This window comes from Scardinius erythrophthalmus (genome assembly GCF_964197995.2).
Source record: "Scardinius erythrophthalmus genome assembly, chromosome: 11".
NCBI classification, from domain to species: Eukaryota; Metazoa; Chordata; class Actinopteri; order Cypriniformes; family Leuciscidae; genus Scardinius; species Scardinius erythrophthalmus.
Window position 1 is genome coordinate 13,317,510 of NC_138231.1, and position 11,129 is coordinate 13,328,638.

Here is an 11,129-nt window from a genome sequence, read left to right on the forward strand (position 1 = left end):
CAGAACCTGTGATGTCACTTCCTTCCACACAGCTTGCTTATATTGCCACAGTGCTTTAAAACTAACCAACCTATAACCGTAAGAAACAAAGAAGGCACAGTCACTGATACCAAATCAAGGATCCAAGTATGTCTGAGCTGCTACAGATGTAATTGTGAGTGGTATTATACTGGTAAGGTTCAGACTCAACAGCAAGGCCAGCACGACTATAATGACTCTGTCATTCCTCTATCTGTGTCTATCATCTTTGAACTTACCCTTCAACTTCCTGCTTGGGATTCTCCCCAGAAGTGCTATGCTTTGCTGTGGCAAATTTTTTTATGTCCTTTAGTGACAGTTTTGGCATTCAAAGTTTTTCTTCAGTTCTGAATTCAGAAAATGAATCACTGAGTTAACTGAATATAAATGTATTAAAGTCCCCCTGTAGTCAATAATCGTATCCCTTAAAAGTCATCTTTGATCACCAAAATGACATATTTAAAAAAAAAAAAATCCCGTGAAAAAATTCTATTTATGCCTTAAAATAGTTGAATGTATCTCTACACCCTTGCTTCGTTTATATGCTAATGAACCCCGCCTCCACTCACTCATACATTCTCGTCTACAAGTTGATGTATCAGAATGGTAATGTGTTTTATGTAGGCCTTCTAAAAATCAGCACCCTTACAAATGCTTTGAACAACTTAGAACGTCATTTGAGAAAGGCATTTAGTTCGACATAACATCGTAAAATACATCATATACATAATTCACCCACTATAGGCCTAATGCTAAATGTACCCAATTTTTCATATCAATAGAAAAGTATACTGGGATAACCTGGCTTCTCTTGAGACTCCCCAGCTTCGCAGCATAGTAATGATGATATGCTAAATCCCACACGTTGGCGTGATTGGTTACAAGGTAGTTTTCGACGTCAGAAACACCAGCGATTTCAAACCGCGTTTTTGAGAGTTTTTTTTTTTTTTTTTTGACTTCAATTTTCAGGAGAAAATACTCAGCAATGGTGTTGACTTTTCAATATGCTTTAAGAAAAGCCATGTGCAAATTTATAACACCACACAGACATATAAACAACATTAAAAACTTGATTTTTACCACAGGGGGTTTTAATATAAATAAGAGGAATCACTAAATACACAATATTTTACAACAAAAACACAATATTTCTGCATGAGAAACATGCTTTTGAGGGATATCTACTCATGTCCAGTATTCTCATCCCTTTCTTTTTATTTTCTTCTTTTGATCTGCCTATTTTCATTTAAATTTTTCTTTTTTTTACTTTTTTTCCCCCCAATTTCTCTATCTCTGTGTTGGCCTTGTTGTGAGAGCAGACATAAACGAGTGCGAGCTGGTACCAGTGCCCTGTGCCTATCAGTGCGTGAACAGCCCTGGCAGCTACAAGTGCCTGTGCCCACCGGGGCTCCACCTGCTGGGTGATGGCAAGTCCTGTGCCGGACTCGAGCGCTTGCCCAACTATGAAAGTTTCTCATATGGGTACAGAACATCACAGTCCTCCTCTGATCGGAGCTCCTACCAGCAGCGCTACCATAGCCTGACTTCCCAGAGTTACCACTCATATGTCCCCATCGGGGGGCGTCACGTGGCCAACAGACCGAACAATACCCCTTCACGCAGTCGTAGGGATACTAATACCTGCCCCCCTGGTTTTAAGGCAAAAAATGGCCAGTGTTTAGGTAACTACAAGAGTTGATCTGTAGTGGAGTTTGGGTTTCATGTCAAATGCTACATGTATGTATATGTATGATATGACACGTTATACTCTTGATCTTTAAACGGTTAGAGTATTGTAAACTGCTACTATTACAGTAACTGATAAGTGAATGTATTAAAAAGTATGCAGTGTGTGTGTTTTTATGATATTTTGTGAAAACTGGTATATGTGCAAAAAAAGTTTAGGAAGATGTTCAATGTCCTACTAGTCATATTAATAGTAAGGCATGGAGACACTTGCATTGCATGATTTTCAGAATTAATAATTACCCATCTTGTGTTTGTAGATATTAATGAATGTGAACAGAGGGATACATGTCAACATGAGTGTATGAACACACCAGGCAGCCATAGGTGTTTGTGTCCCAACGGCTATCGCCTTATGAACAATGGCAAAACCTGCCAAGGTAAGAATATGAAGATGTACAATAAAAAACATATAACACATGTGCTAACTTCTCTAGAGAGCAATCGAACAAAATCTAAAGAAGTCTAAATATACTAAATATAAGTTTTGTATTGCTCATTTTTGGTATGTATATGGACAGACATAGATGAATGCCTGGAGCAGAACATTCAGTGTGGGGCAAACAGGATGTGTTTCAACATGAGAGGGAGTTACCAATGCATCGACACACCTTGCCCTCCCAACTATCAGAGGGATCCAACCACAGGGTGGGACTGCCACTCTTTTCTTTGCAATTGTCGGTTTTTACTTAGTTGATCATTCTAAATAAAGTGAGTTCTGCTTTCCTCTCAGGTTCTGCCTGAAGAATTGTCCGCCCAATGATCTGGAGTGCGCCCTGAGCCCGTATGCACTGGAGTACAAACTGCTGTCCCTGCCCTTCGGCATCGCCGCCAATCAGGACCTGATCCGGCTGGTTGCCTACACACAGGATGGAGTCGTCCACCCCCGCACTTCCTTCTTAGTGGTCGACGAGGACACAACTCTGCCCTTCGCCCTCCGGGACGAAAACCTCAAAGGTGTTCTGTTCACCACCCGTCCTCTGCGCGAACCTCACACATACCGCATGAAGGTACGAGCCCTGTCTTACAGCGCCGATGGAGGAATAGAGTACCAGACCACCTTCATTGTCTACATCGCTGTCTCAGCCTATCCGTACTGAGCACTTTACTACATCCCACAGCCTACGAAGAGAGAGAATGATCAGAGGTTGCGCAAAAAAAAAAAAAAATCCCACATTAAGGGTTTCTTAATGGGATAAGAAAAGGGAAGAAAATAAAGTTTTGAAGCACCCCTGTGAAAATAAACCAGGACGGAGACATGATAGAGGATTTTTGGAGAGAAACAAGAGATTGCAAGTGTGTATGCCAGTGGAATAATTTGAGATATTGATCATTAAATCAAGTGACGAGTTCGTGAGACCAAAGTATGTGTTAGAAAAGGCCAAAAAACAGCTCATGGCACAGAGGTTCTTGTAATATTAGTGGCGTTTCAACACCAACAAAATCAGCCATATCAGTAATTTACTGACAGATAAAAATTTACAACCCATTCCAAATGGAGAAAATCTTTTAAAGCGCAACCTCTGAGAATGGTGCCGTTATTATACAAGCATGACTGAGAACTGTACATCTTTGTATGTGAGAGTGTGTTTGTGTGAGTGCAGATCCGCCACTTGAAGAGATTCTCACAGGTCACGTTGACGTGTAAGGCCTTGTAGGCTGGAAGAGCGCTTTTGCTGAGTCCTGCAGACAGATGACGTTGCTCTCTGGAGTTCATTGGAGAGACTTGAAACCAGTTTTAAGACCGCAGGCGGGTTAACGGTTCAGCCACTCCGCTGGCTGCAAGAATCCTTCATCAGAATGTACAGCAAGACTATGGGTGGTGTTATAGAACACATTTGCATATATGTCTACCTATTAAATTATTGGGAATTGCTTGAATATATGAAAGAAACTCAATTCCCTCCGTTGCTTTCTATGAAATGAGATGGGGAAGATTTTATCGGTTTAAATTTGTGTTTGTTAACATGATGATGAGGTTTGAGTTTGAGCCACATCTGCAGTAAAAATGAAAAGGAAGTCCACCTCAGGTAAGCACTACCTTTACTCAAGAAGTATTGTCAACCAATAGCAATGTCTCATTATCATTACAAGTTTATACACATTTGGAGTTATTTTTTTGTAACTTTGTCAGTAATCAAGGTGTATTCTGTTGTCATGATATGTATATAAGTATTTGGGTTTTTTATTTGTTATACTATGTTGTATTCCCTTTTTTAAAAAAGCAATAAAATATACAATCTATTTTTTTTTTTTTTTGATGCATTCATTCTAGAGCTTCAAAGGTTCAAAACTTCTCACTCGATTATTCCTATCTTTGGACTTTTATTTCAAATAAATGCCATTCTTTTGAACTTTCTATTCATCAAAGAATTCTGGAAAACGGTTTCCATAAAAAAAACTAAAGCAGTACAACTGTTTTCAACATTTATAATGATAATATGATAATAATATAATGATGTGGCGCTGAAGACTGGAGGAATGGCTGCTGAAAATTCAGCTTCACATCACAGGAATTACATTTTTAAATATATTCAAATAAAAGTTTATAATATTTCACAGTATTTTTAATAAATGCAGCCTTGGTACAAACATAAAATATAACTACCACTACCCAAACTTTTGAATTGTAGTGTACACTGGAAAGAATATTCTGGGTTAAATATCAATTATCAGGGAAAATAATCTTACAAACCCACAGTTTGTAAAAACATTCATGCTGTCAATAGAGCTTTCACCATAATACTCAAACATATATAAATCAGAAATATGCAAGTCAGTTCATCAGATGTATATTTAACAATTTATTATTCAGTCACAAAAGCACAAACATAAAAAAGGAATATTTTGTAAGGCAGTCATTATACCGGTTTGGTTTATTGAGTGTCTGCACTGTCGTTGTGTATTACAGCATTGTAGCGGCAGGTCCCTGATCAGACGATATGTCTCAGATCAGACTGGATCAGTAATGATCTGCTTTGAGGCAGTATTCAACACAGTTGGCTTAAAAACAAATCCAGATATACAATGGATACAGACATATGCATTCTGACACATACAATAACAATGGTCCATGTCAATAAGTGCTTTGGAACGCTGAAACAGATACATTAAGACAAGACATGTATAACAGCATTAGTGAAAGTCACGGATTAGTGAGATGACTACATATGCTAAGAAAATAAAGCAGCTGTTTCAGATGATGCACAAGATCAGCAGTGTAACTTTGTCCTGTACGAGCATAAGAGCAAATGTGCCTTGCTTATGAAAAGTTCAATTCTATGGGATAATGTCTGCCGATTTAGAACAAACGAGAAGGGATCAGTGACGGGAAGGTTTAATGCACCAGAGAGTATTATTCATAATCCCACAAAGTCGATGTGGACAGACGTAGCGCCATTAAGACACACCGACCGATCTGTGACTTATTTTAGTCTGCATGTGTGTGAATGGCTTGAAATGAACATGGTGTAAATTAATAATAAACTTAAGATTTTCCTTGTATTCAGAATTGCTGATTACAATACCGAAGAGCATAGAAAAGTATTCCTGAGAGAAGCTACGGTAAGTCTAACATACTACTGATGGCACGGTAATGCGTTTTTTGACTATGTGAGTGAAGAGTGATATAACAGAAGAGGGTGAAAACGCATTGAAATTTGATGAGAGGTCCTCTTCAGTACCCTGTGGAAAGTCATCGCTTTGTTCTGAGTGTCTCGGCAGGTTGTTGTTGTTGTTGCTGTTGTAGTTTTCTGTGCGCTGTGCTAATCGTCTTGCAGTTTACACAGTTTTCCTGGCTGTTAGGACCCTCACGATAGAGCCCACACCACCTGCAGAGAGAGCCTGAGGAGAATTGAGAATTGAGCTACTGACCTCTTGTAAGAGCACAACACACCCGCTTTGCTATTGAAACATTCCTACGTTTACCATTAACCCTACCTTTTCATGCCACTGCAGCAGGACAGCGCTGCTGTTCTCGGACGGGCGCTCAAAGCCCTTGTAGATGTATTTCATGAGCAGGTCCACTCCGTTCTTATCCAGAGACTGAACTCCCTTCTCTATGTCAGTACTCTTGAAGGCGCTGAGGACCTTCAGCACCAGACCTTCGGCACGATCCTACAAAAGGTCAGAAAAATTCGGGTTCCTATCACTTCCCAAGTATGATGCATTAATAGGGAAGTTAGCTGCATGTTCACAGGTGTTGTTTCATATTTATGGCAATAAGCAAAATGTCAAGTCAAGTCACCTTCATTTATATAGCTTTTAACAAGACTGTTTCAAAGCAGATTTAGTGATAATAGGAAATGAAAGTAACAGAGATTGGTTTGGCTTTACAGCAGCTCTAGAACAAACACAAATAATGCAACATTTTCTATACAATTTTAGATTCTTTAAAATGTGCCATGGCTCACCTTGACGTTCTGATTCTTTGTGTTGATTGGTGGATTTTTTAACACTGCCTGCAGGGCGCCCATGAGGTTCCCTCTGCAGAGTGGAGTTAAGAAGAACACCACATACTGTATGTGTGTATAATAACACAATTTCAACATCTATGCTTGCTGTGGACAGGCTGCACTTGAGGTATCACAAGGCAACCATAGTGACTAAAAAAACACACATTAGAAACAGGAAATAAGCCCTGGGTACTCCAAAATGGACATATAAGGACATGAATTCAACTTCCTTGTACTAAAATAATGCACGTTTCAAATTACAGAAACGTTTTTAGAAGCCCCACACAGCTTGGAAAATAATATGTTGTAGTTATATTAAAACAATGTCTGGAATGTCAAGACATGTCTGGACATTTCAGAGATCTGAATTTGCACTACTGCCCGTTCATGATGCAGCACGATAGGACATTTGTGACGACCCTCACTTTGTAAACTGTAAAAGACGGACACTGTATAGACCACGCTATCATTGTTGCATCCACTGAATGGGTGTTCTTCTAGTAAATAAATGGAAATGAGCAGAATAATGCACACAACCCAGTTCTGTGTGAGTCGAGTCTGTGATGTACAGATATCTCCAGGCCAGCTGGTCTATCAGGCAACTCATGAATTATGAACAATCAGTGCATGTCATGACATGATAACGTGCTGAATGAAAACAAAATACTTAAATCGCTTTGCTTCTACTGCTAATAAGCACTTTGTGGTATTACTTTCAATTATTTATTTTATGGAGCAAAATATTTAATTAGCCGCATTACGTCCATTAGTCATAATTACCCACTCAAGCATTATTATTTTATGAGCTGGAGGCTCTGGAAATGCAAGACTTTATGAGATCATGCACATGTTGGTGAATAAAGAAGGATATTGTCTGATGAGAGAATCCACCTCTGCCTCATCTGGACCCAGCTGGTTTTCTCCCCCCTCTTCCTCGTCTACAAACTTGTTCTCGTCGTATTCATCCACATCCACTTTCCGGAAACGATCGGACACCGTATTCTTTGACATGATGAAGGCAACTTATTCCCCGTCTGATGGTAAGCTAAACGCTTTTGCACGGACACAATGTATAACAGTCCTCTATGCTAAACGAGCCTGGCGGTTCCTGCAGCCTACCGTCTGTAGTCAGTGATGGATTCCATCACTTCCGCATAGCGCGCCCTCTATCGGGAACAGCGGAGGTTCCTAAATAGTCCAGTGAAGTTCCTAAAAAAGAAAGAAAAAGAAGAAAACACTAGGGGACCTCAGCAAATTTCTAATGGGTCTGCAAGACGACTTGAAATCATTTTCTGCTCCTCCTTGCCTCCAACTTATAATTTAAATTTCTGCTCCTGCCTAATTAAAATAATAATATTAAAATGTAATCTTAAAATATTGAAATAATTTTCTGCTCCTGGCCTCCAGCCTATAATTTCAATTTCTGCTCCTGCCTGTAAATTAAAATAACAATATTAAAATGTAATGTTAAAATATGATTTAAATTCAATTAATTAATGCTGTCTATTCAATAGCAACAGTTATTATGGAGAGACTATATTTTAAAATGCAGTGGTGCCATGGTGGTCAGGTGACGGTAGATGGCGCCAGAACACTTTCGCTGTCTTTAAATGTTTTCTTTTCTTTCTTTTTTTTAATTCGAAGAACTATAACATACAACATGTTGTCTTTAAATGTTTTCACACTTCAACATGTTATTAACTCATTCTAAACGGCGGGTAAACGTATTCATTCAATCTAATCCTATTGTTTCACACTGTTGCTTCGGTAAGTAATTAATCCTACAGGTTTCGAGATTTCACACTGTAAACGTAAACCCTGGGGCCTGGGTTAACCTTCTAAAGCCCAATTTATTCTTCAGAAGTATAAATGAAAACCAACGCGTTGCCTAATGCGTAGAGGCTCTGGCGTATGGTGCGTTCTATTATTGTCAACGAACCGACTCGGACCTCGGATATGACGTCACTTCAACGCTTCAAGCGTTCTGGTATGTTTTGCGCGTCCGAGTCGGAGAAAAACATGGACGCCACCCGGAAAGCTGTTGCTATGTAGCTCTGGCCGAGTACCAGGTGTTCCAAAATAAGTAGCACTATGTGCTTCACCTAGTAACTAGTTTACCTTCTGTTAGCAACGCTAGCTACGTTAGTAACACCTGTTTGAAACAAGGCTTCATTCAATATTGCACTCACAACAAGACCGATTCCCACACCCACAGGCAGTGATACGGACGCAGTAGACGAGTGATTAAAATTTAAATTTAAACAACCAAAGCGGTACACAAACAATGAAAACAAGTCACACAGGGCGCAGCCATCTTGGATTCCGTCTCGGAATTCTTGCTCGGTGTCCTCACGGTTGTCCAAACTTCCGAGCGGCAAAATCCGAGGAAAGGGGGCGTGTTGGTGCGTGTTGCTAGGCAACGTCTGTCTTTCTAGTCGGAACTCCGACACGGATAAATAATAGAACGCAGCAGTAGGTCTGACGCAGAAGTATAAATAAGCCTTCATTTGCATATATCTGTTAGCTCAAAACTGAATGAACATGCTTTCGAATGGTAGGCCTAAGTGACCTGTTTTGATAACTGCAGGTCGTTTGTGAAAATATTGTTCAAAGTAGCTAAATTCACTTTGGTTGGTTGTATTAAGTTTTATGAAGTATAAAATAATTCTCTCTCCAGTTTTTTTACTATTTGCCTCAGATGAATAGCCTAAACAGCGAAAGTTTCTTAGGCAGAGCGTGGATATTTATTGAGGTAAGCATGAGGTAGTTTATGTAACATTATGGCATCACAATTCATTCTGATAAGAGTGATACTGTATTTGACACAAGGTAAAAAAAAAAAAAAAAAAAAGTGCGCGCCCATTTCTACAAGTGTGAAACGATGCTTAACCCATAATCAGATACACTGTTTGACAGCCCTCAATTGGTTAAAAAAAACAAAGCTTTTGAAGATTCACTCATCCGTATTCTATGACTTTTTATCTTTAAAACGAGTTGAAAGACATTAGGAGTTCAATATACTGCTAATAACCGTGTAGGCAGCGGATGTTTAAAATGAGAGGTTCATACTTTGCTTTATAGTTCGCCTCCAGTCACATACATAAATGCATTCCTTATGACGTTGCTCATTAAGCATCATCAGGTCCAAATAAACAACCTTCATTTTATCCACACGTTTATGTCTGTAAAGGGTATAAAAGTTGGATTACAGTTAAAATAGAATTGCTTGTTATATTCTACTTAAAGTTAAAGTAACATTTTTAGTTGTACTTACAAAAGGCATTTATATTTATGATACATATTTTGTGTATTTGTACATAACATTACATATTATGGTACATGTTTTGAAACTATCAAGTATGATTTTTATGTGATCATGAAAGATGAGATCAGCGGTGAGAACATATGAGCATCTGCTAAACAAGTATTCAGATGTTTTTCTGATATATACAGTGAGGAAAATAAGTATTTGAACACCCTGCTATTTTGCAAGTTCTCCCATTAGAAATCATGGAGGGGTCTGAAATTGTCATCGTAGGTGCATGTCCACTGTGAGAGACATAATCTAAAAAAAATCCAGAAATCACAATGTATGATTTTTTAACTATTTATTTGTATGATACAGCTGCAAATAAGTATTTGAACACCTGAGAAAATCAATGTTAATATTTGGCACAGTAGCCTTTGTTTGCAATTACAGAGGTCAAACATTTCCTGTAGTTTTTCACCAGGTTTGCACACACTGCAGGAGGGATTTTGCCCACTCCTCCACACAGATCTTCTCTAGATCAGTCAGGTTTCTGGGCTGTTGCTGAGAAACACAGAGTTTGAGCTCCCTCCAAAGATTCTCTATTGGGTTTAGGTCTGGAGACACGCCAGAACCTTGATATGCTTCTTACAGAGCCACTCCTTGGTTATCCTGGCTGTGTGCTTCGGGTCATTGTCATGTTGGAAGACCCAGCCTCGACCCATCTTCAGTGCTCTAACTGAGGGAAGGAGGTTGTTCCCCAAAATCTCGCAATACATGGCCCCGGTCATCCTCTCCTTAATACAGTGCAGTCGCCCTGTCCCATGTGCAGAAGGACACCCCCAAAGCATGATGCTACCACCCCCATGCTTCACAGTAGGGATGGTGTTCTTGGGATGGTACTCATCATTCTTCTTCCTCCAAACACGTTTAGTGGAATTATGACCAAAAAGTTCTATTTTGGTCTCATCTGACCACATGACTTTCTCCCATGACTCCTCTGGATCATCCAAATGGTCATTGGCAAACTTAAGACGGGCCTTGACATGTGCTGGTTTAAGCAGGGGAAACTTCCGTGCCATGCATGATTTCAAACCATGACGTCTTAGTGTATTACCAACAGTAACCTTGGAAACGGTGGTCCCAGCTCTTTTCAGGTCATTGACCAGCTCCTCCCGTGTAGTTCTGGGCTGATTTCTCACCTTTCTTAGGATCATTGAGACCCCACGAGGTGAGATCTTGCATGGAGCCCCAGTCCGAGGGAGATTGACAGTCATGTTTAGCTTCTAACATTTTCTAATGATTGCTCCAACAGTGGACCTTTTTTCACCAAGCTGCTTGGCAATTTCCCCGTAGTCCTTTCCAGCCTTGTGGAGGTGTACAATTTTGTCTCTAGTGTCTTTGGACAGCTCTTTGGTCTTGGCCATGTTAGTAGTTGGATTCTTACTGATTGTATGGGGTGGACAGGTGTCTTTATGCAGCTAACGACCTCAAACAGGTGCATCTAATTTAGGATAATAAATGGAGTGGAGGTGGACATTTTAAAGGCAGACTAACAGGTCTTTGAGGGTCAGAATTCTAGCTGATAGACAGGTGTTCAAATACTTATTTGCAGCTGTATCATACAAATAAATAGTTAAAAAATCATATATTGTGATTTCTGG

The 11,129-nt window shown here is 39.6% G+C and overlaps 2 protein-coding genes across 7 annotated transcripts in view; one reads left to right on the forward strand and one right to left on the reverse strand.

Annotated features, from left to right (window-relative positions):
* hmcn1 (hemicentin 1) overlaps positions 1–4,008 on the forward strand; it is a 116,537-nt gene extending 112,529 nt beyond the window's left edge. For 3 of the 6 annotated variants that reach the window (XM_081377750.1, XM_081377752.1, XM_081377751.1), the window contains 4 exons: positions 1,338–1,700; positions 2,025–2,144; positions 2,286–2,412; positions 2,498–4,008. In XM_081377750.1, coding sequence (XP_081233876.1) covers positions 1,338–1,700; positions 2,025–2,144; positions 2,286–2,412; positions 2,498–2,864 — 977 coding nt within the window. In that variant the 3' untranslated portion in view covers positions 2,865–4,008. The remainder of the gene's footprint in view (positions 1–1,337; positions 1,701–2,024; positions 2,145–2,285; positions 2,413–2,497) is intronic. The other 3 variants (XM_081377753.1, XM_081377755.1, XM_081377754.1) reach the window with 1 other exon arrangement.
* Positions 4,009–4,555: 547 nt separating this feature from the next.
* arpc5b (actin related protein 2/3 complex, subunit 5B) lies at positions 4,556–8,569 on the reverse strand. Its single transcript, XM_081377756.1, has 5 exons — positions 8,408–8,569; positions 7,089–7,427; positions 6,177–6,248; positions 5,704–5,880; positions 4,556–5,607 (listed from the first exon to the last, which is right to left on the reverse strand). The coding sequence occupies exons 2-5, from the start codon at positions 7,227–7,229 to the stop codon at positions 5,545–5,547; spliced, it is 453 nt and encodes a 150-aa protein (XP_081233882.1). The 5' UTR covers positions 7,230–7,427; positions 8,408–8,569; the 3' UTR covers positions 4,556–5,544.
* Positions 8,570–11,129: the final 2,560 nt, after the last annotated feature.